This window comes from Hippocampus guttulatus, chromosome 1 (genome assembly GCF_054856545.1).
Source record: "Hippocampus guttulatus isolate MCC_2025c chromosome 1, RoL_Hgut_1.0, whole genome shotgun sequence".
Lineage (NCBI taxonomy): Eukaryota > Metazoa > Chordata > Actinopteri > Syngnathiformes > Syngnathidae > Hippocampus > Hippocampus guttulatus.
In genome coordinates this window covers 2,627,114-2,653,382 of record NC_141261.1, presented here as the reverse complement: position 1 = coordinate 2,653,382, position 26,269 = coordinate 2,627,114, and the positions used below count along the sequence as shown (strand labels likewise).

Genomic DNA, 26,269 nt, shown 5'->3' with positions numbered 1-26,269 from the left:
GGACACCTAGTGGTCAAAACCTGAAAGCGCTGCGCAGCCTTAAAAATACGTACATTTTTCTCTCAAACGTCATTTCGTTGCTACAGTATGCTGTCAATTTGAAATCCGTTCAAACACTCACAGATTCGTCTTTAGGTTTCAAATATAAATGAACTATTATCCCGGTTTCTTATTCTGACCAACATGATAGCGGTAGCTGGTTAGTGACATTGGCAAAATCTTTCATTTTATGGATTTTTAGGAGCTGTTTAAAAAAAAAAAAAAAAAATCTGATTTGGATGCGTTTTGGGTACATTTGATCAAAAAAACTCAACAGTCCGCCATTCCATCTTCTATTGAGCCAATTGTTTGACATAATCACATTATAGTATTTTGTTCCGTTTTTTTCACTTTAATTGACCCACTTTTCCAGTTTGTGGCCCATTCCAGAATTGGTACTGTATTTCAATTACAAAATAGCTGTTGAGCACTGCCTTAAAATTTTTCCCCCTTCTTGTTACTCACTCTTGATGACCAGCGTAAATATCAAAAACAGATTACCGGTAAATAAGTTTCAAGCCAACATTTAATTTTATGTGTTAATTATGCATTGAAAGTCTCTCAGCATATACACAGCACTGTGAATAAAACCGTTTTAGCATATAGAGGAAAAAATATATTGAGCTACGTGCTACATGATTCAGCGGAAATTACATCAAGCGAAAGGATGTCAGCGTTTCAAAGTCTGAAGCTCTTACAAACTCATGGATTCTACACCTAAATGTCAGAGAATTCAGTCGTACTTATTTATCTGCCAAATATGGAGTCTAAAATATGACATACAGTATTCCATCTTGCGCATGCAGAAATGTAATATTGAATATCGAGAGGCAGCGCATGCAAGAATTCAGCATCTGAGGGTCCCAGACTCAACTCCCCATGACCTTCACAGACGTGCAGGTGGTGGGAGAGAAAGAGCAGCAAGAATTGCTCGTGCTTGTTGTGCAACTGTGCATCAATGGCGGTGTTTCAGCCACATCCTGTGCACATGGTACAGTATTTATTTTTCAGATGTGTGGTTGCGTGCCTGCAAGTAGCACTGCTCTTGTTTCTCACGCCTGATGCTTTGTGCCTGTGCTCTCTGCTGTGTATTTGTAATGTTTTTCTTAACTGAGGCCCTGTCTTCACTTTGACATCATCTGGATGGGGTTGCATGATGAACCTCTCGTGTCACTCGTCACAGTCACTCAACCCCTAACTTGCTGGTTGAAAATGTAATCTGCCTCAGGCTTGTGGACATGTAGCGTTTTGTCATTCCATCAAATCCAAATTTAGGTTCTGACGAAAACATATTTGTTGAGAAAGTGAACAACAAAAGATAAAAGGAATGACAGACAAAAATGAAACATTGAAGGTTGCATACTAATAGATTACAATACAATACATCCAGATTTATATAGCGCTTTCACAACAGCTGCAGCTGTAACAAAGCGCTGAACAAAACAGTTAACATAAAGTAAAATAATAAACACAACACATAACATAAAACATGCAGATGGACTTGAAAAACTAGTCTTTATTTGATTGAAATGATTTCCTGCTCACCAGCAATAGACTGTAAACCAGTGTTTTGACAAAGTAGCAGCAATAAAATTTGTCACTTTGCAAAATAAAATATTTAACAGAAAATGACAAGTAAAAACAACAGTGCAACATTCGTGATCTAGGTATTCTATTACAGTACAGTATATACACTCAATGCAACAAACTAGTGTTTCTTGCTCTTTTCCTTTTTCTTCTTTTCCTGGTATTCCACAATCTTTTTGTGAAATATTCCTACAGGGGAAAAAACTGCAAGTTAACATAATACACACACACAGTTTTTCCTCACCAGGAAATGTACATTAATTGGATTAGAAGTTACCATCTGTAGTTTACTGGATCATTTATGAATTTATATGTAATTGGAATGAAGTAAATAGGAGAGTGCACGCTTTGTTAAGAGTCTCACCCTGCTGTGGTCCAGTCTGCTGTTGCTCCACCTCCTGGATGAAGAGATCAAACATCTGAGTCTGGATGAACTTTTTGACAAAGTGTCGTGTGGTTTTTGACTCGATGGCTTTGTAGAAGCTCCTTTTCTCAAACACCCTCTGCTCTCCGCTTTGACTGCAATTCACGTAGGACATATAATGACCGACTGTTTTCACAAAGAACAGCAGGAAGGCCTCCGACACGACACGGTTCAGATCTTCTGTCGCTGAAAGAGAAGACAGAAACGTTACGATGAATGAACGACGAGATCTATTTAACACTTGCAAACACAGCAGTTGACCTACATGAGGCTTTCTTTCTCTGACCGAGTGCCTCTCGGATTTCACTGAGCAGTTTTGGGGGAAGAATACAGCGCTCATCGCCGATCTGCAGCAGGGTCATTTTCAATTTTTAATTTCATTTTTTGGAAAGTTGAGCACAATAATTACATGCAACTGACAAAAAAAATCTTGTGTCTTACAGAAACAATGAAGGTTTCCTTTTTGTTCTCTGATAAATCCACAATCAGTAGCTGTGAAAAATAAGAGAAAAGTATAGAGAAATGTCACTGTGGTGTTATATTGCACTGATGCCATTTTACAACAAGAAAAGCATGTGTGTAAATGTGTTCTATCAGTCGAAGAAAACTTAACTCACATCGCTTTGGTCGGTGACAAGGTCAAGCAGGTGTTTCTGTACTCCGAGCAGGTATGGAGTGGGTGCCATCACCACGTCGATTAAAATCTCTGGAACGATGGAGATAAAAGTGTGCTGCCAGGTAAAAGGATAAAGAAGGGCTGCTACCGCATGTATGACCTGGGATAATGTGCTGCAGGGAAAAAAAGAGGAAAGAAAAATGTTTATCCACCCACCAATGTTAGGAGAACGGATGTCATACACATTTATAATGTCTTTTATTTATTTTAGTAATGAACACACCAAATTACAATAGAAAATGCAACAACGTGTCGTCATAAAATTTGTATGCGCACAGCTTCGATGTGGAGAAAATACATGAAATTCAAATAAGATTAAGCAAATGCTAATTTAAATTCTAACATAGCTATACAACCGTTGAGATATTGACCAATGAATTATCTGTTGCAGTATACACTGTGTATACCGGGAGCAAGCGTTTGCTTCGCACCACTTTAGTCGTTTATTTTATGAGTGCCCTTCATGAATGTTGGGGGCTGTTTCCTTATGTTTCCCCACTTGGTTTTTTTTCTGATGAACAGCAAGCAAAATTAGTTTTTCTGGTTTGTGTTACTCCAACACAACAAGGCAAAGTAGTGGTTTTGATATATCTATATATATACTGTATATATATATATATATATATATATATATATATATATATATATATATATACAGTATATATATATATCAGGCAGTTCAGTTAAAATATAAAACGTAGCTAACCTGACGGATGACATACTGTATCAGTGTTGAAATGACAATCTTCAACCTACAGCACTGAACACATTTATGACATCACCATGACATACAGTATTTGTCTGAGAGACCATCCAGCATCGTTAAGTGCTCTAATGCGGACTTTTTCATTTTTAGTATGCTTTCGACTTTTTACTATTTTTCACAGGAATGAGGAATTTCACATAGAATTCACTGTTTAGGACGCAAATCAAAGCCGATTCACTGGACTTCTTTGAAAGGTCAGAAATTAAGTAGGCATATTGACATCTACCAGCTCCGGCCTCCCTGTGTGGAGTTTGCATGTTCTCCCCGGGCCTGCGTGGGTTTTCTCCGGGTGCTCCGGTTTCCTCCCACATTCCAAAAACATGCATGTCAGGCTGATTGGACGCTCTAAAATTGTCCCTAGGTGTGAGTGTGGGCGTGGATGGTTGTTCGTCTCTGTGTGCCCTGCGATTGGCTGGCAACTGATTCAGGGTGTCCCCCGCCTACTGCCCGGAGATGGCTGGGATAGGCTCCAGCACCCCCCGCGACCCTAGTGAGGATCAAGCGGTTCGGAAAATGGATGGATGGATATTGACATCTATATCATTTTTCCAGTTGAAAAAAAAAACACAGAAATGCAATTTGAAAAGGTAATTATTTTGCACTAAAAATATTTGGATTAAAGCGCGACTACACACTGGTACTGGTGTAGTAAACATAATGTATGCATACAATTATTGAAGTAATTAGCACTTCTTTTAATTTAGGGCAGCTTTAAATTTTTGGCATTATTAAGCAATGCGGGTGTGAAAAATCTTAATACAAAAGACACAAGAACAAAGAATTCTATGCTATTGGGGTTATGGCTTTTATTAGTTAATTACTTGACAGACCAGATTTAAAGAAACCATTCATTTTTTGGTGTACATTACAACTTACAACTACTGCGACTTGTAATAAATTGCATTGTTTTGTCTGAGCAACAAACAACAAACAGGTTGTTATCCTGTTTATAATTATACTTGTAAAAATAACATGGCTTATTGAATGGGATGGGCTAATATCAAAGTTTGCTTGTAATATCTTAAGTATAATTTAAAGTCAGGTGAACACCAACGGTTTTACCAAATAAGCCACTATATTCAGTACCAGTACCAATTTCAAGAATGAGTTCGTGTATAGTTCTCTATATGAATGGTAGTGTGTGGTTGAGTACAGGGCGAGTGCGCATTACCCCAACTCATCGGCAATGAAAATGATCCGTCTCTCAAGGACTGCGGCCGCAAACACCAGTAGCACCTCGTCATCTGTTAGGCAGCGGAACAGCACTTCAAAGTTGACGTGTTCCAGCCAGGAATCTAATGGCCGCGTCAGTCTTATAATCTGGGAAGAAAGAGAGTTACCACTGTCACTAATATGGCGCACAGCGAATAGCAGGTCGTCACCCACTTGGCGTTTCAATTATCATGCGGCCACTGTGCGATTTCCAATAATTGTGTTTACTCTCAGGACAGTTGCAGGTTATTTCACTATTTTGATCACGTTATCAACAACACATGCAAGGTGCATAATTGAGTTGTTTTTAGGACTTCTACCGCTCAGTACTGACTGCAGTAATAATAGCACAGACATTGGCAAGCATCACTGAATAAGCGTAGTGAGTGAGAGCTGTTGAAACATGGTACGTGGCCTCATGCTCGGAGGTGTAAGTTGAGCAATGTGGGACAGGTTGAGACATACCTCCAAACAAACACACCCACCTTGAAGGATGAGTCTGTTCAAGCCATTACAACAACGTGGCCTCTCTTTTAATGTAGAAGTATGGCGTTGTCAGACTTACCACAAATTGCCATAAGACAGTAATTTTGAGACACCGTTTATTATTATTTTTTTTTTTGTGAGCCTAACTTCAAATACTTCAGGGGTAGGGTCGGCAGAATGTTCACTGAATAAGAAAATATAATATGGTATATACATATACACGGTACATAATTAATATATAAATATACACATCCCCGTTCAAACGCTCGGTTTTTGTGACAGGAATGAATTAATGATGACTCATTAAAAGAAAACCTTTTTCCTAACATGAATATAATCTGCACAAGTCAACTGAAAAAACATGAAAGCTTTTCGAGAGGGAAAGTAAAAACAAACAACGAAGATAATGTGATTGCAGCAGAGTCCAGACCCTCATGTAACCGGAGGTGTGGCTGTATTTAGAATGAATCAATCATATTCAAACACACTTAAACTGGAGTCATTCTATCCCTGTCAGAATTTTAAAGCCCAAATAGAGTTCAGATGTTTCAGTAGTCTTTTCTGCTATTTTTATAGTCCCATCTTAAAGCGCAAGTGCAAGAGTTTCCACAGCATCAGAAGCATGAAAGGGTTAAATAAATTGTTTGCGTGCCTGTGTGCTAACAATGATCTTTCATTGATCAAAGGTAGTAGTCAGGAGAAGAGTAATGCAGTAAATGTGGAACAACAGTGACGTGACTTAGTGTTAAAAGTTCCTCCAAAATTGATGAAAAGACGAGAAGAAAACTGATCAGGGAAGCGGGCCAAGAGGCTGACAGCTAGACTGAAGGAGTTGCAGGAATTTCTGGCAGCCTAGCTAAACATCTGAACTATATTTGGGGTTAATCAAAAGCACTTTAAAAGGCAGGTGAATGCTGACTCCCATTTAACAAGTTTAAATGTGAGTGGTTAATTCTGAACACTGCCACATTGCCAGTAATAAGAGGATGTGCACACTTGCGCAACCACATGATTGTTGTTGTACTTCCCCTCTTGAAAAGATTTTTTTTTTTCAATTGAATTGGATGGGTTGGAGGTCACATTAATGGTGGAAAAAGGTTGGAAAAGATTTTGATTGGTCTCACTGATGGCATCACTCATTCCGGCATTTGAACAGGGATGTGTTGACTTTTTATATCCACCATATAATAAATGGATTTTTAACATGAAGGAAAATTTCAGATTCACACTTCATATACGCAAGTCCACAGACTTCTGATAATGCTAAGTGGAGGTGTGGTATTGCTCTGACCTCAGTGCCCGACTCGGGAATGAAGCTTTTAATCTCCACAGTGTTTCCTGGAGCTGGGAATGGAGCCTCCCGCAATTTCTGCATGAATGGGTAAATCATAGCCATGGAGATCTGCCGCCTCTTCTCAACCTCATCAAATATCTGCCCGCAAAGAAAAAGACGAGTCATAAGACAATGCACCAATAGACATGAGAAGAAAAGTTGGAAAGACAGACGCTGTACTGGACTTGACATTTCATCATGAGGTCTGTGCTATAACTTTGGCTGAAGGCACACCAATATCCCGGTTTGGTCTCTAGTTCAAGTATTAAGTGGAGATTCAAGACACTTGCATGCCACTTGCAACAGAAAATTGAACTATGTTTGATAAAGAATTAGTAGTTTGTTTTTTTTATTTCCACTTACAAAAAAAAAAAAAAAAAGTCTTGACACACATTTGTATAAATCACCTTTGAAAACAGGCCAAAACAAGCCAAGCTGCTGATGATACAGTACGCCTCAGGTGGACGAGCCCCCTTCCCACCAGGCTGCAGGTTGGAGAGCAAAGTGGTTAGGATACATTACGACTATTTCCAGTTCACACAGTCGACATGCTAACCAGAAGACGCCTGCAGTATCCATTTCTTCGGCTGCCGTCAATCTCCGTCAACACAAAGGAGAAGGTCTCACTGTCAACACGAGGGGAATACGATGATTGAGAGATGTTACATCGCAACGAACCATGCGTTAAATGTGATCAAATTATTTCCAGAATGCATGTGTTTTTCAGTTGTACCTGTGGTATTCGGTCAAGGGGGCCCATTTGATACCTTCTGGGAAGCAGAAGAGCGTGATCGCCTTTAGTGTTCGCTCCTCTTCCTCCTTTTGAAATTTGGCCATTCCATCCCTCTGAATGTACGCACATACACAAAAGCACACAAGTCAACAAGGACGCACACAGGCATGCAAATAATTTATTTAAACCTTTCATGCACCTTGTAACCTGATAACATGATAAGCTGTCCACTGTAGTAACCATTGTCGCTGAAAGGGTTAACGTGGCCATCGTCAGTGTGGACCTCAGTATTAGGAATGGGGAAACAGAGCCCCACCACATTCAGCCGTCTGTGCTGTTTATTTGTCTCTCTAATACACATTTTATATGTAACAGATCATCTTGATTGGCCCGTGGCGTTTTATAATACAGCCCTAAGAATTCTGCTTGGCAACAGGTGGACGCGTGGCCACCATAAGAGTCAATGAAGAAAAAGGATACATTTTATTAAGTTACAGTACGTTGTAAGACAGCTAAAATTTGAGTTTCTAAATGGAAAGGTTTTTCTTTTTACAATGAATCACATGATTTGTTTGTAGTCGCTGTTAGACAGCAACAATGACGTTAACGCTACGGTATGTTAGGATAAACTGGAATGACTAAAGAAGGTCAGGCACCCTCAAAATGAGGAAACAAGGACATTACTTGTCCTTGCATGTCAATGTGTTATCCATATTTTTAATTTTTGATGAAATACAAAAGTTGTTAATGTTACCGCGCCGCCGACTCAAAATGAGCTTATCCATGTTTTCATCACAAAAAATATAATTACATGGACCAAGTTGACATGCATCAACATGCTTCTAATTTGATAAAATGGACACAGAATCGGTGAAAAATTAACATAATACGGAGAAGAGATTTCATTAGTCTATACTTCTTTGTACTCCTTTTTGAATATGAAATATGGAAAACAATATCTCATTTATGTTATTTTTAACATTGTTTTTCTGTTCAAAAGTTGAATCTATTTAATTAATTGAATCCAATGGTATGATATTGTACAAGCCAACCTTAGGGAACTGGTAGGTGATCTGAGGCTCATAGCTGTTGCCATCTTTGTTCTTCTTGAGGCTGACCACCACCAGGTACTCAAAAAAGTACTGGCCACTGACAAAACGTCGTTGCCTAGTAGATTTGTCTTCCCCTGTCGGGCCCAGTGGCTCTGGAGGATCTTGCTCTTTCACTCCTTCAAAGATATTTGAAAAAAATGACACGTTTTGTTCACTGTGGTGAACTGCTCGAGCAGTTATCATAGAGGCATCATAGTTTGAATCAAATCTATTTCAAATTCAATATCATCTGAAGATGAACAAGAGCATGGATTTGCACACCGTTTAAAAGGCATTCATCCAAAGTAAATTACAAAGGTCGCATTGCAAAATGAGCAGCAAGCCCCACCACCGCAATGACTAATAGCTCACAAACACCAACAGTCTTACATTCTTTTGAAAGTAAAAGTAAAAATCAGGCCCAGGGGTCAAATTGCTTGTGGGAAGGGACTACTGCAGATACAAATTTAGAATTGAAGTTTAGCCACTCATCGATATTGTCATCATCGACAAATTAAAAAGCAAAAAACAAACAAAAAAAAGTATTGCTTTTTTAAAACAATATGAAAGGCGTCTTAGCTGATGAAGAAGTATTATACTCCAGAAAATAAATGCTTTTTTTTTTTAAACCAGTTATAGTTAAATAGAACCGGTAAAGATTGAAGCATGTGCAAGAGTTTGTGTCTACATTTTACTGCTTGAACAAAGTTAAATTCCAACTGTGATTTCAAGACCAATGTCCATCGCAAATTACGGTATTCAATGTTAACTGTGTTATTATAGATTACATATAGATAAGAGGAAGACAAAAAAAAAAAGGAGACGGAATATGTTGTACAGGTGTGTTTACACATCAAGACCTTGTTTTTTGACAAAGTAGTTCCCACCGAGGTTCTTCATGCAAGATGGCAATGCCATATGACACATCGCTCATCGGGTAACACACCAACAAATTCAAAGGTGAATGTGTTAGAAGATGCAATAAAAGGAAGAAGCTCCAAAACAAAATATTTTTAGAGATGTGATTCTAGAAAGTAACACTTACTATCTCTTTTGCCTTTGCGGAAAGAAGACCACATAGCACTTAGCCTCTTGAGTGCTTTGGGTCGTCCACTCCCATCTTCACTTGGGATGGTGCCTGTTAGGGAAGTAATGGTAGTTTAATTCATAATAAAATATTTACACATCAGTATACATTTATTCAACCTTTTGACTGTGGAAATGCTATTGGTTTTGCAGTAGACACTGATGCATCAAGCAGAAGCCCATCCATCACAACAAGAACGTACGACGTACGATTTACAGCACCAAAGCCACAATAACCTAACAGGATTGCACCAGTGGCCACAATGCAACGCAGGATTCTAGTTAAAGTAAGCCCTTTTAAACTAAAAAGAATAACTTTCCTCTCAGTTTGAAGCGGGGATTTTGGGAACGGAGATTTTAGGTGCCAGTCTGAGCTCCACTGTTCTTGGTCTCATTTTTGGAAAATATATTTTCCAAAAATATGCAACGTATAGTCCAATGCAACTTCGATATTTAATGTTTTTTTTTTTTCTTATGATCTCGAGTCAAGCCTGTTTGTCTATACAGTATGGGGTCTGCGAATGGCTGACAACTAGTCGATGGTGCATCCCGCCTCTTGTCCAAAGTCAGTTGTAGTAGGTCACAATATATAAAATGGTTAAATGGATGATTGGCTTACCAGCAACATCCGAGATCAAGTTACTTTTGGGCTGTTCACCTAGAAAACACAGAAACTTTAGGTGAGTTTATAGATTTTAAAATAAGTTGTTTCATTCATTCATTCATTCATCTTCCGAACTGCTGTATCCTCACTAGGGTCGCAGGGGGTGCTGGAGCCTATCCCAGCTGTCTTCGGGCAGTAGGCGGGGGACACCCCGAATCAGTTGCCAGCCAATCGCAGGGCACAGAGAGACGAACAACCACGCACGCCCACACTCACACCTAGGGACAATTTAGAGTGTTCAATCAGCATGCCATGCATGTTTTTGGAATGTGGGAGGAAACCAGAGTACCCGGAGAAAACCCACGCAGGCCCGGGGAGAACATGCAAACTCCACACAGGGAGGAATTGAACCCGGTACCACTGCACTGTGGAGTCGACGTGCTAACCACTCAACTACCGGGTCGAACTAAGTTGTTTCAACGGACCCTTAATTGTCAGAGTACAGAAATGCATCAAATGGAATTACTAAGACACACATAAATTAGTGGACGACAGAGCAGTAGTTTGTCTCCAGGGAGACCTCTCCTAGCAAAAAGCTTCCACCTGTGTTCTTATTATTTTATCTACATGGCACCAAAAGCAGAACATTAGACTTTCAACACATAAATGAGATGCAATGGAACCAAAACTCACTGTGAGGTTGATTTGGCTTGATTCCAGCTACTTTTAACTGCTGACTGCGGGTCAGCCAACACCGTCCATAATATTGATAATGCCGAGCCAAAAAGTATGAGAAGTTTGTCCTGAGAGATTAATGGCATAAAAGCACAGGAGCTTTCTCAGAGGGGTTTTTTGTTTTGTTTTGGGTTTTTTTTTAGAACACCGTGACAAGACAGCAGCAGGAGGTGATTAATTTTCTCACTGACAATAAAATCTTCTGTTAGAATGTAGCATTGAATCAATCACAAATGCGCAGGATATTAACTTTACTGCCAGGCTTATTCAACCAAGATTTGCGGTGACTTTGAGGGGATCGAGCCTTTTCTGTTGCTGGTCCCTCTCTCTGGAATGACCTCCCACTAAACATTCGGCAAGCCTCCTCGCTGCCCATCTTCAAAACCCTCCTCAAAACTCACTTGTATTCTTTGGCATTCGACTCAGCATGACTTAGATTTGTTCTTGGTTTTACTGTTTGGTGCTTTCTACCGCCTTTATTACCGATTTGTCTTACTGTTTATTGTGCATGTTAAATTGCTCCATGTACAGCACTTTGTATGCAGCGATGGCTGTTTGAAAGTGCTCTATAAATACTGTTGACTTGACTTGACTTGACTTGACTTGTTGTATGTAGAATGTAGTAGTTCACTAGTCTGTCCGAATAATTCTTAGAGCGTGCTAAAGCGCTGGCAGGCTGCTGAAACATTTGTTTACTTCAGACTGCAGGGAAAGAATTTTCATACTTGTGCTGCTAGGATTACATCTCCTAGGATTACAAACAACCTCCAAAGAACTCTCAAACTCATCCTTTAAATGGCAAAAAGGCAACAGCCAATATTATTTGAAAGAAAAGAAAAACAATTCACTGAGCTTGAGAGCGAGCTACAACCTAAGAGTCTTCAATTACAGTACCCCAAGAAGCATATTTGTTTGAATTGTGGCAAGAAGCCAGAGTACCTCGAAAGAAACCACGCAAGCACGACAAGTACATACAAACCCCACACAGGACAAACGTGTTGGAATATATTACAAAAAAAAAAAAAAAAGTGGAGTAGTCGCCCCCCACTGGCAAGAATGTTTAAATCCTCCATTGGTACTGGGAACCTAAAGGTTGTCACATGCAGAAACATGAGCCTGTCCCACAAAACAAGATCAAGAGTATTAGAATATCCGCAAGTCAACCAGCAAGGACTCGTCATTTACAAATTGTTAATGTTGACAGTGTGCTGATTCAGTGCAGCCCTCTCTATTACATTAACGGTAAGTGAACCAGTTCGCATGAAGTGGGTCATGATGGCAAAAGATGACTCATTCCAAACAAGCGTCATCAAGAGAAAACTACCAAACTAAACAAATGTTTGCGCTAGGGAAAAAGTCTCGGTTGCCACAGCTAGAACCATAGTAGTTTGTTAATAATTAACCATTTTGAATCGATATATTGGCATACTAACCGTAATTTAATAAATGACCGTCTATAAACACACACACACACACAGACACACACACACACACACACGCACGCACAGACAAATACACAATTGTGTCAATCTTTTTTGAAAGTATAACAAAGTTAAAGAGTATGAAGCACTATAACTGGAAAACAGGGGTATTCCAATACAATGGTGATGTCTGATATTGGTCCTATATCAGCCCCCGTGTGTCCTCCATTTAAAAAAAACAAAAAAAAAACAAACAAACACAGTATCGGACTACACTATATAATACGATATATAATCATATATAATATTATATTGGCACTTATACACAAGCAGTCTATTCCAGATTCCGTTTCCAACGCATACTGAATGTAAAAAATTGATTCTGAAAGTACCAAAGTCAACTTAAATGATGCACTTCAAACAGTATAATTTATTTTCATTCCCTTGAATAGGGTTATCTCTCAGGGTCCTTTAATTAATTTGGGATTTACAGCATTTTATTCAAGTAAAGTACATTTTCATGTTTGGGGATGAATTTATGTAACACAAATTGTTTGGAATACGTGAGTCATATTTTCCTCAAACCTACTCTTGATGACTATTGTTCGTTGTTTGATTTGTATCACTCGATCAAAGCTTTTTTAATGTTAACTTTTCTTTTGATGGCAGCAGCGGCTCCTCTTGTTGCTTGTTGCAATAAATAAAAGCTTGTATTATTCTTGCCGATATCGGATCGGATCGATATCACACAGCACATTAGGCTGCAATATCGGTATCATACCGGGACACCCCGACTGGAAAATGACATGTTTACACTCTGAGGGGTCTTCATTATATCCAAGGGGCCCTTTTGTTTATTTTGTATCTTGTATCCAAAAAAAATAAATAAATCATATATATATATATATGAGAGAGAGAGAGAGAGAGAGAGAAAGAGAGAGAGAGAGAGAGAGAGAGAGAGAGATTCAGTTAGGACTGAACTAATGCATCGTTGTGTTATTTCTCTATACAGTGTTCCTTGCACAGTTGAGTGCCAATTGTTCTTCTATTTTTCTACAGTATACTCTGGAACTCACGTCCACCCAATATTCGTAATATAGACTCTCTTTCCACATTCGAAACCCAGCTCAAAACCCACCTATTCAGACTTGCATATCCACCTTTAATCTTTCTCATCCATCCATCCATCCATTGTCCGAACCGCTTAATCCTCACTAGGGTCGCGGGGGGAGCTGGAGCCTATCCCAGCCGTCTTCGGGCAGTAGGCGGGGGAAACCCTGAACCGGTTGCCAGCCAATTGCAGGGCATAATCTTTCTCTTCTTTGTTTATAATTTTATCTGTGGTTTTATTATTTGCTCTTGGTTGTAAAGTGTCCTTGAGTGTTGTGAAAGGCGCTTACAAATTAAATGTATTATTATTATTATTATACAGTATTTTTTTTCCATTGCATATTTATTTCCTGTTTATGTTTTTGACAATTTTTTTGTGCTCCACACCACAGAGTGAAAAGGAGTGTCGGGAATATTTATATCCTTTCTGAATTCTGATTGTAATTCCCCCATTGCAGGACAAATAAAGGATATCTTAATCTTAATTTTTACAGCGTGCCTTTCTAACTTTTCTACTTGCGCCGCTAAAATGTCACTGTGCTCTGAGTTAAAAAAAAAAATGTAAAAGTTAGTTTGAGGTCCTGATTGTGTTATGTTAACATATTACCACATACTGCATATAACATATATGAACTTGAAACTGGGTCATCTGTATTGTTATTAAAGAGGATGCACATTTCCAAGCAGCAGTGATGTCAACAAAACACTGTAAATAACATCATAAATTGAAAATCATAATGTTTGCATTTTAATCACTGAAACAAAGAAGCATTGTCAAGTCTGAACTAACTGGGTTACAGCCATTTTGGAAAAAAAAAGAAGTCCTGTTCAACAAGCCTAACACCCGGGGGCTCCTGAACAAGTCACAACAGCATACTGTCAATTCGAAAGGAAAGAGAATGGTATGATCCAGGGAAAATCTGTCATAAAGAGACCCAAGTACGTTGATAATGATATTACTTCATTACCAGTTAACCATGTAATCAATGCAAATATCAAAACTGCACTTGCAGCTTTTCATAATTTTGATTCGTCACATTCCCTTTTCTATGGCAACAACCACATTCCACAGTTTAGATGGAGTCAGACATTAAGAATTTTCACCGGGTTTTGCTGAGTTAAAAAAAAAAGCAACATAAAGAACTAATGAATAACTCAAGCCCAAGCCGAACTCACCCACACTCCGTTTAAAGCAGCAATGTTAGTGAAATGGAAACAAAAATGTACAAGTCCACTTAAAAACCCAAAAAGAAGTCCAGGTTTTCATATGAAGCTCTGCGTAATGACATTGTATTGTCGTACTGTAGGTCTATTGCTTTACAGTTCAACAATTTAAACAAAGACTACAACTGAGCGATTTATACAGTGACTATTTTCTAAACCCACTTTCTGATTCGGAAATATTAAAATAATTTTAAAAATGTGAAGCGAGATCATGAACAAAAAAGCAGTGACACGGCATTGTTTTCATTACATGACCTAAAAGATCTTAGCACTTACAAAGTGTCCAATTAGATTGCTGTGATGTCAAACCATTGCTGCTGATATTTGTGTTAGGTGTTCTAAGTACAATGTTTAGATCTTGAAGTCAGTGAGCCGCTAACCATGCGTATTTGCCCAGCTTGCAGAGGGCACAGAGCCGCTTTTAGCAACAGATGAGTATGAGGAGTGAAATGACTCAGTTGCCTTAATTGATTTGAATTGTCTTCTATTTCTCAATGCGCAGCTTTGGAAAGCACCACAAATTTCAACAATGTAGAACCCGCTGCTGTATCAGGGCCAAATTGAGGACAGGTTTCCTTGTTTGGCAAAGTTGTGCAAATATTTTTGGCTCTCCGTGTGACAACCACACCGAGCGAGAGGATTTTTTTTCTTTTACAGATGTTATTCATACAAATATTTACCTTAATTGTGACTTAAACGACTGCGTTTTGACGTTGCGAGTGACTCGGGCTCCCCCGCTTGCGTATGCGCCATTTAAAACAGAATTCCGTCGTAAAACGAGGAGCACTATGTCATGCGGTTTGTTAATTTACGGTTTCTGGTTTGATGGCACTCATCAATAATACACACATTGGAGACCATGGTTCAGAATTTAAATGGGTAAAAGATATCGGAAAACTCCAAAAGGAGTTTCGCTAAGACACCTGACGGCAACATAAATGGACACGGTGAACACGTCAACAGCTTTCTGTCGATGAACATAGTGGAGATCACCTCCATTACTAGCAATTTCTCTTTCTGTCAAACAAGAGCAGGTATAGCGACAGGATCAGTTGTCAACAACTTACTCCATCTACTTCTGAAGTCCATCGAGCGGCGTCCAGCGCGTCTTCTCTTTACCGTTTCACTCATCGCTGCCTTACTTACTCCTTTACGTCAACTTTTGAGTTGTATTTAGCAGGGAAGGGACTAAACCAACAGCGGTAGCGCATGTCGTCCATTCCGCTTCACGTCTAAGCCCACCATCATCGCGTGTGTGAATGTGTGACTGGCAGTCCGCCCCTCGTGCTGCACAGTCTCAAGCAGCGCTGCCTTCACGTCCAACCTGTTGCGGTGGGATTTCTCACCTTCAGACACCAAACGACCTCCGCGACATTAGTGCTGTTTGAAAGTGACTGCACCGCTAAAGTTGCTTACGTTTTTTTTTCAGTTCCCACACCCACAGCAAAACACTGAAGTGAAAGATGCTACACCGCAACTGCTGATTTCCAAAACGCTGTACTTTTTTCTGACTTTTTACTTAACTCTTTCCTTTTGAAACTAGATATCTACGTTCGACTCCTTTATTTGTGAACTCGTTCTACACCTTTATTTGCGAAAATACTTTTTGAACCTTGTGAATGACAGGGGCGAAGATACAGGGTGGCCCAGGAGGGCCACGGCCATCTCTTGTCACTCTTGAATCACCCCCTTGGCCAACTCCTTGCCTTATGGAATATTTTGATATATGCGTCTTTTCTGTTATGATCATATAAACACAGTATTTCTAGACCCCTTGATACTCTGCCACATTACAGAAAAAAATATTGACTGCATACTTAAGGAATACATGTCCAATTGATCTGAGTGAAAACTCAAACAACATTGCTCAGAAGTCATTGTTTACCACACCACCCATAGTCATGGTATAATTAAATAAAATGCACACTTTGTATACCAGCCTTGCACACACACTCATAATACAAGCAGGAACAAACTGGCATCAGCCGTCTGTGACAATTGATCACTCTGTTTAGATGTAAGCCAGTGAATAAGTGCATGAGATAGAAGTAAACTATGAGATAGTACTCAAAAACAAAGGACTGCAAAGAAAATAGCATCATCTAATAAATTAAGCGCAGCAAATTTTTGTTTTTTACTTAGATTTGTTCCTACGTGATTATGAGAGCGATGGGCATTGTACTGCACTTGCACATCATTGTATTGTGTTTTTATTGATGTTTAACACAACATCCCAGCTTCATTCTAATTGAGTTTGCAAAATACTGTATGTGCCTTTGCGCAATGCATGTTAGGGAACACTACTGTACCCAGTGTAATCCAAACCATGACCTTAAAACTCAGGTACATACCAAACAGTGATTTTTTTTTTGCATACCGTTACACTCTTAGTGATTACACATTCATGTGGTTTGAACCGTTATAATTGTTCCCCTGAGGGCAGTCATAACAATGTGACCAGCAATGAAAACAAGTTTGACACCCCTTCTCTAAATTGTCTGCATAGGTGTCAACGTGTGTGTCAGTGGTTGCCTGGGTATCTACCCTGAGATGGACTGGTTATCAGTCCGATGTGTACCCTACTTCTCACCCTAAATCAGCAACAGTAGTCTCCTCTTCCCAGTGAGAGTGAACAGGATTATCAATCCATCCATCCATTTTCTGATCCGCTTATCCTCATAAGGGTCGTGGGGAGTGCTGGAGCCTAGCTGCCTTTGGGCAGTAGGGGGGGTACACCCTGCACTGTTTGCCAGCCAATTGCAGGGCACACATACAAACAACGATCCACACTCACACTCACACCAATATAGAGTGTTCCATTAACCTGCCATGCATGTTGTTGGAATGTGGGAGGAAACCGGAGTATCCAGAGAAGACCCACGCAGGCAGGGTGAGAACATGCAAACTCCACACAGGAAGGCCAGAGCCGGAATCGAACCCTGCACCTCTGCACTGTGAGGCTGATGCGCTAACCAGTTGACCACCAGGCCAGCTGAACAGGATTCGTGGTGGATAATATGGATGGACATTGAATGTTCCATCCATCCATCCATTTTCCGAACCGCTTGATCCTCACTAGGGTCGCGGGGGGTGCTGGAGCCTATCCCAGCCGTCTCCGGGCAGTAGGCGGGGGGACACCCTGAATCAGTTGCCAGCCAATCGCAGGGCATACAGAGACGAACAACCATCCACGCCCACACACACACCTAGGGACAATTTAGAGCGTCCAATCAGCCTGCCATGCATGTTTTTGGAATGTGGGAGGAAACCGGAGCACCCGGAGAAAACCCACGCAGGCCCGGGGAGAACATGCAAACTCCACACAGGGAGGCCGGAGCTGGAATCGAACCCGGTACCTCTGCACTGTGAAGCCGACGTGCTAACCACTGGACTACCGGGCCGCCCATTGAATGTTCCATTGTGGGTCAATTGAAAGAAACTCTGACTCCAAATGTGTGTTTCATAAGATAGGATGATATCTTTTTTTGATACCCAAAGGGGATATTCAAGTGCTACAGAAGTAAAAATAAAATAAATAACATAATAAATCATTATTATCCTTGCAATACATTGTATTATTGTTTTTATCTCAGGTGTTCAACATGACTTTCCTTCTTCTAGAATGTTAGGTACACCCTGCACCAACAAGCATACACACTCACATTCACACCTATGGTCAGTTGAGATTATTCACTTAACCTAGCATGGATGTTTTGAGAATGTTGTAGGAAGTTGGAGTTCCTATGAAAAGCACCCGTTACAGTAAGGCCCAAGTCAAGATTTATGCTGGGACTCTTGATTGTGAGGAGACGCATAAACTCTCACTGTGCTGCTGTTTTCAGATATCAGACTGCATAAGACATGCGTAGAAACAAAACATGACTTCAGTTGTCTGTCTAAAACAGCAGCAGATGATTTTGGTTTACCTGTTTTATTCATTTGGACCGGAATGCTGTGCAACTGTGAGGCAGCAGCTCCATCTGAGAATTTCTCTGTTAAAAAAAAAAATAAAGTCATGCAGTGAATATTAATGTACTTGATGTTGACAGACCCGCGGCCCTCGTGAGGATAAGCAGCTCGGATAACAGGTGGATGGATGTTGATGGATGCAATTAATACTTCATCCTATTGGAGGTCATAATGAAGATCTTATTATTTTATGTTGTGGAAAAAAAGACAATTATGGCATTTACCTTTTCTTGAGAACTCTCTAGCTGATGAAAAGGACCATGCACCTCTCTGCTGTGAGACTCCACCTTCTTCGATACTGTTGTTCCTTTCTGTAGAAAGAGTGACCATCAGACGACAACATGTTTTCTAGATCCACTTTGTGTTCAATGGCCTTAAAAGCTCACTTTTAATGCGTAACGATGACATGCTGAAGCTCCTCCTCCAATTTCGGGACAGCGGCTGCACTGTGCTCTATTAGAACATGAAACAAAGAAAATAGTGTATATGTACTGTATACGTATATATGTACAGTATGTGTGTATTTTACACCCACACCCACAGATATATATTTTCTCCGGGTACTCCGGTTTCCTCCCACATTCCAAAAACATGCATGGTAGGCTGATTGAACACTCAAAATTGTCCCTAGGTGTGAATGGGAGAGCGGATGATTGTTCATCTCTGTGTGCCCTGCAATTGGTTGCCAACCGGTTCAGGGTGTCACCCGCCTACTGCCTGAAGACAGCTGGGATAGGCTCCAGCATGCGACCCTTGTCACACACATGCACAAACAGCATACTTAATATTTGTTTTCTTATTTTAAAACAAAAAAAACACCATATCGCCACTTGCGTTGATACCCCTAATGGGCCTTTTTTAAATACCGGTACATGATTTCATTTAATCTGTTGAGGGGATTTCTATGTATTTTCCAGGAGGACAAAAGCAGTTCATTTTCCTGACTTGATGTTGTCATAATGTTGTCTACATTAAACCCACTAGTGAAGATCAGTGAGCAGCAGCAACTGTGTTGCGCCCTGGGACCTAATTTGTTTTTGGCTGTGGAGGCAACTGTCTGGAGCTCCCGCTGAAAACCCACAGGGAGAACATTCAAACACCACACAGACTCAGGTGATAATTGTGGTCTTTCCACCATATCAAAAAGAGATGACGGAGGCAGGGGCTGTACTTAGTGCTGTTAGGGCTCAGTGCCAACCCCAATTTTATCCACAGTGGGTCATGAACTGGTAACCCTCTGCTACAAAAACTGCTGCCCTGTTCTTGCAAGCTTTTTTTTTTTTACAGGCTTGTATCGTGTGAAAGCTGGGTTGGAAGTAACAAGCATTTACATGGCTAATAAACCGTAACAACAAGAGTTGTTTTATATTGTGGTAATTTTCTTATAATCCAAGCACACATCCATCCACGCTTTTCAAATGTGGAAGTCAGAGTTGAACAAGAAACGACTTCACAGGGGTCACCACAGTGACTACATGATACAGTAATCTATGAACAAGTTACGCTTTTCAATGAATCTAACATGCCTGTTTTTGAAAGAGGAGAGCATGAAAACTCCACAGTGAATTAATTTTATTCAGTTTAATTTAACGATGCCTTGAGGAGAAATTCACCCACATTCTGTCACATATTTTTGTTGTTTTGCACACTACATCCCGTGGAAAAAAACATTCATTTGCAAAAGAAAATAAAGAACACAATGTAAAGCAACATCTTTTTTTTCTCTCACATTGTTGGTTTGGTATGGCACAGACCTTCCTCACAGTCGCAACACGGCAAATTTAATGTGTTCAAATGTTAATACCAAATCACTGCAATCGTAAAATTTGCCCCATAACAGTTTCAATTTATGACATCTGAGACAAAGATAAACTACAATCCAAAGATCAATATTTGTGAAGGATTAACACTTACCTCCTGTGCGTGCTGTGATGTTGCATCCATGTCTGAGCTGCTCAAAGTTATTATTCATCAAATGGATCCAAACGTACCGTAATGTCATCTGCTTGAATGTGTTCTTTGCTAAAACACAGATTACATTGTTCTTTCGCACGCAGTTTGGGCAACGGCGTGCCTGCTGTGAAACACACACATATGAGGAAGTGCACTTGTTAAAGTGTTGTCAGACTTCAGCCTCAAACTGGGATTTCCTCTTTCACTGTGAAGTCAAAGTACAGCGATACCATGATGTGGCTGTTTTCTGAGATGTGCTTGTTATGTATCATTTATGACTCCTGATAAACTTTCTTCAGAGGTCTGATAACTGACGCACAGCAGATTCGGAAAGTACGTTTTTATTTGAGTCATATACTGGGGAGAAAGTGGCGAGTCCGTTGAGGCAGGGCCAGTCACGGGAGGAACGGTATTGTCGTCCAACTGGTTTGACTGACTGAGGCGTCATCATGAACTGGCCACGTTGACATACAATACATAAAAGGTCTTAGACACAGTAGGTGGTTCCTTGCTACATTGGGCACACCTGTAGAGTTACACCTAAAGAATGGGAAGTTGTCTGTGTCTAGGACACCAACCACCGTTATTGTAGTGTGTTTTGCCTCTCTACTTTTGTTGCTAACTGCAGTTAAATCATCCATCTAAGAAGCCATAAGTACGCTTTGCAAGCGTCTGTGCGTGTCTCTTGGTGGTTCGTGCAAATGTCTTCTGTCACCACAATATCTGATCGGCTAGTTTTATCGCACCGTGACAATTTTTAAAAGAAAAAAAAACATTACATATAAAAGTATAATGCGGGGCAGAGAGGGATGATTTTTCAAAAGATGACTTAAATAATATTTTGTGTTTATGTCCTTGATGTATAGATTGTACAGTAGTTGCCACATCTACCATAGACAAATTGCTTGTGTTTTTAACATTCTGATGAAAATCCTTCTCCAGTTAAAAACAGCAACAACAACAAAAGTCACATGTTTGTTGTTGTGCTGATATCTCTTCAAAGCAAATTAAGTGGAGGGTTTTTGCATGTCAGTTTTGTCCAGCATAGGGCAGCATGGAGCTGCATTTTACAGCATTGGGCTTTCATCACTCTTCAACTTGAAGTAATGAACATCTGCAGCCTTTTAAGATCTGATTTATCCACCTGTCTGTCCGCAATTCATCCATCTACCCATCCATCCATCCATCCATCCAACCAGCCATAGTAATATATATATTCAGTAAAATTAATGAATGCATGCCTAGGTTCAGCAGCAGTTGGATTTTCATTTTCTCAAAAATCATGGCAATAAATTCCAAAGCATGGCAACGTTTTGTGCGAGCATTTACAGGGTAAACGTAAAAACAAAAAAAAAAAGGAAAACATCTCAAAAAAACGATGTGCTAGAAAAAAGAGTAAGGACTTATTTTTTATTCTGTCAAAAATACAAATAGGGACACACAAAGACTTCTTTAATTAAAATTTGCTCTTGACCAGTGTAATATAACAAAGATTACAAATAATATAACCAGAATCAAACACTACACATTTGTGATTTCCATAGTGTTCCCTTACACGGGATTGTACAGACAATCACTTGGGTTTGGAAGATATTTTAGACAATTCTATGCGTGTGAGAATAGTTTGGGGAAGGTCCTTTTCTGTTCTAGCATGACAACATGCCCTACAAAGTAAGGTCCCCAAAAGAGTGCTTAGGTGAGTTTGGTTCGACAATGCTTGCCTGACTCTGACCTCATCGCCATCAGACACATTTGCAACAAATGCTGTTGTCTGATGCTTAGTCTGTTTAATCATACGGCATCATGGTCAGACCTATTGAGTGGAGTCATCCGAGTGGGAGCCACATAATCTGGGCAGCCGAGAAACAGGTCGCAAACAACACGCAACAGAAACTGGCATCTAATCACAAAGTCCTTGCCCCACATGTTCAAATTTATCCATGACGTACAATTGTTGTTGTGATTTTAGACAGATAATGAAACACTGTTTGTTACATCATGTTAAAGTTCAAACATGGCAATGCAGATAGCTCATTGACAGACACATTCAGCTGCTAACACGATACGGGAAGAGTAACCCCGATGCAAACGTCTTAAGATGGCAAAATGTAGTTTGCACCTTTTGTCTGAAGTAAAGGAGGTTTAACTGGGCCTCAGCTATATCGGATGTTTCAAAAGGACGCAGCAACAAATGTTTAGAACAATTTAAACTTGCTTGAAGTCAGTCATGGTCCAATGGTGCAAAACCCACATGAACAAGCCTTACAATTTGGAGGTAGATCCTGGAGAGATGCAGTTTACTTCTTGAGCAAGGCAAGAAACCCTCAACCGCTGGCACGGTGTTCCTGACATACTCACTATTTTCATTTCATACATCAGTTATGTATTCGGAAGCATATTTGAGTCCCCTGGCAGGATGTAAATCTGAATTATTACTCCAGTATCCTGATGCTTATTATTATTATTATTATTAGGGTGCAACAAAGTTTGTCCCTCATTCTCCAACACTATTAGTATGTACCGGTAGTTTCCTTTATGGGTTAACATGCCAGCTTCACTCTGAAATGATTGAGTGAAGATTGAAACCTAGATTCATACGACTGTGATACGAGTGCACTGACAAAGTGCTCTGCTGTATTTTAATTTATGACTTGTTTGTTTTTAGGAAAACGACACACTCGGTGAAGTCAAATAAACGATCAACAGTGCTTTTATCGATTAGTGGTATTCACAAGTCATTGATAACCCTTTTAAAAAAAACAACCCCCCCCAAAAAAAAACAACAACAACAACAAAAATTGGTGTTCGTTCGGCGCCATGGCTGTGCACAGTTAGTGCTTAACATGTTATTACGAAGAACATGTTGCGTTTTCCACCTTGCAAAGAAGCGTCAAAACGTCACTGCTTACGTCGACGTTTAGCCAAGAGCGCCTGCGCTATTAATAATAATAATAATAATAATAGTAATAATAATAATAATGATAATAGTAATAATGCACTGTAAGCATCTGCTAGGCAATTTAGCATAGCGTCGATTATACTTATATGTAGTAGATAACGTCAGGGACATGCAATGAGCAAACGCTTATATCTTTCAAATAACACACACGCACACACACACGCACACACTCCCATTATATTCCAATGAGAAGCCTAGCAGGATTGACCCCCTTTTTTTTTTTTTTATCATGAAACAAGTTTTCCTCAACTGCTTCCTTCATTTGTGTGTGTGTGTGTGAGAACATGGACAAGATGAAAAGATTAGAAACTCACAAACTGACAAGAGGATACCCTGAAATGAAGATTTTATTAAGATTTTGTATAGGCTGGTCTCTTTTCATGGCTTAAGGAACCAACACAATGAAAACTCAAGCCACACAACAGGTGCAGTGAATCAGTTGAAACAAACACAAACTGTTCCCTGATATTACAGTGGCATGAAGACTCATAGACATCATGTCCCGCCGAACAAATTCCTCAGTGTCTTTTTGTGTTTGGTGGCTTCATCTCATCTGTTGTTACATTGTTGAACCAAACGTGAGCAGATGGTTGGAGGATGGTTTTTCCCACTGGCTGAATCATTTGTGTATCCTGCAGATAAGAAATTTCTGTGCTACACCACAGACACGACAGAACTGGACGAGTACACTCTTGTCTTACTGCGAGGGACGAAATGTGAACGCATGAATGTTAAATTGCTGGCTTTGTGAATGTTACTAACGCGCATCAGAATCTGTCCTTGAAGCTATGCTGATACTATAGACCGCCACAAGGCACCTGTTCTAAAATACAGAACTGCTCACTGTTATGGCTGATTTTATCAACTTTACTTTATCATATCCTTCTACAGTTCTGAGTCTCATGCGGATTGTGGATGCGGCGTTAACTGTATATCATTTAGTGCAAGGCATATAGTGTGCATACACTGTTTATTTATTATCAGCATCACTTAGTATACACTGAGTATACACAGGTGGCTACTCTGTTTGGTGGAATTCACACCTCGTAGGTCCAACGCATACAGCTGCATTTTCAATTAAAATACATGCAACCCAGAATCACTTCTTTTATCATCAGCCCAACATAATGCAAAAAAAAAAAACCAGTGAGAAACACCAACAAAAAATGCACTGCAGTGGTCATTGTAAGTGTTTTTATTAATGACAATTGACATACATCCAACAATAGTCACATGCCGATATTTTTCCTGTTCTGTAAAAAAAAAAAAAAAAAAAAGAACTGCTTTAGTTTGATGAATGTCTGCTGCTTTCAGACATCGTCAGTCATCTTAACTCATGTCACACTCCTGCCACCATCAAGGTTTGCAGAGCAGAAAGCAAAATCACAGCCTGTGTAAAAAACTTCACTTTGTGTGATTTATAAATGTGTGTGTTATCTTATGGCGGCCTGGTTAGCGCGTCAACCTCACAGTGCAGAGGTACCGGGTTCAATCCCAGCTCCAGACTCTCTAAGTGGAGTTTGCATGTTCCCCCCGTGACTGTGTGGGTTTTCTCCGGGTTTCCTCCCACATTTCAAAAACATGCATGACAGCCTGATTGAATGCTCTAAATTGTTCCGAGGTGTGAGTGTGAGCACGGATGGTTGTTCGTCTCTGAGTGTCCTGCGATTGGCTGGCAACCGGTTCAGGGTGTCCTCCGCCTATTGCCCGAAGACAGCTGGGAGATCGGCTCCAGCGCGCCCCATTCCCTTGTGAGGATAAAGCGGATCGGAAAATGGATAGATGGATGGATGTTATCTTATGATCTACGTAGCCTAGCTACATAAGTCCACAGAAGGCCCCCAAGTCAGGTCCAAGCTTGAATCTAATTGCTGTGAGGAAATATATTATTATATATTGATATAAAAATGATTTATTAGATATAAACACATAACGGGGTAGGACTAGATACGTTTTCTACTTCTTCCTACTCCCTTGAACATAATAACTGTGTTGAATGAAGACTGATTTCTTTCTTTTTACTATTTTATCTACCTTATTTTCTGTCAAATTATTACTGTATATGTTTTATGTTCAATAAACAACAACAACAAAAAAAAGGCAGCAGTGCTAACCACTGTATACCCACACTGCCGGATTCGTGATTATGTACAGCGAGATTTAAAAAAAACAACAACAACAACACGACACATTTTTGCAAGTAGATATGACATATCGTGTAGATGTTAATTGCACATATTTATTCAGAACATCATTTGGGAGCAATTTAATTGCTCAAGCAAGAGAATGAAATGGAGGAGCGGTATAAAGTTGAATACATTATCCATCCATCCATCCATCCATCTTCTACCGCTTATCCGGGGCCGGGTCGCGGGGGCAACAGCTTTAGCAGGGAAGCCCAGACTTCCCTCTCCCTAGCTACTTCTTCCAGCTCTCCCCGGGGGATCCCGAGGCGTTCCCAGGCCAGCTGGGTGACATAGTCACTCCAGCGTGTCCTGGGTCTTCCTCGGGGTCTCCTCCCGGTGGGACATGCCTGGAACACCTCACCAGGGAGGCGTTCAGGAGGCATCCGAATCAGATGCCCAAGCCACCTCATCTGGCTCCTCTCGATGTGGAGGAGAAGCGGCTCGACTCTGAGCCCCTCCCGGATGACCGAGCTTCTCACCTTATCTCTAAGGGAGAGCCCGGACACCCTGCGGAGAAAACTCATTTCGGCCGCTTGTATCCGGGATCTCGTTCTTTCGGTCACGACCCATAGCTCGTGACCATAGATGAGGGTTGGAACGTAGATCGACCGGTAAATTGAGAGCTTCGCCCTTTGGCTCAGCTCCTTCTTCACCACGACAGACCGATACAACGTC

At 40.3% G+C, this 26,269-nt stretch overlaps 1 protein-coding gene across 1 annotated transcript; it reads right to left on the bottom strand.

Moving 5' to 3' along the window:
• Positions 1 to 1,535: 1,535 nt before the first annotated feature.
• Positions 1,536 to 20,735, bottom strand: dennd2da (DENN/MADD domain containing 2Da). The gene is made up of 17 exons (XM_086136776.1): positions 20,411 to 20,735; positions 18,883 to 18,949; positions 18,721 to 18,807; positions 18,454 to 18,519; positions 10,053 to 10,091; positions 9,393 to 9,485; positions 8,309 to 8,484; positions 7,257 to 7,369; positions 7,080 to 7,149; positions 6,931 to 7,008; positions 6,482 to 6,622; positions 4,664 to 4,812; positions 2,668 to 2,839; positions 2,492 to 2,542; positions 2,316 to 2,397; positions 1,991 to 2,236; positions 1,536 to 1,815 (listed from the first exon to the last, which is right to left on the bottom strand). Exons 1-17 carry the CDS (start codon positions 20,438 to 20,440, stop codon positions 1,748 to 1,750), a joined length of 1,728 nt encoding a protein of 575 aa, XP_085992902.1. The 5' UTR covers positions 20,441 to 20,735; the 3' UTR covers positions 1,536 to 1,747.
• Positions 20,736 to 26,269: the final 5,534 nt, after the last annotated feature.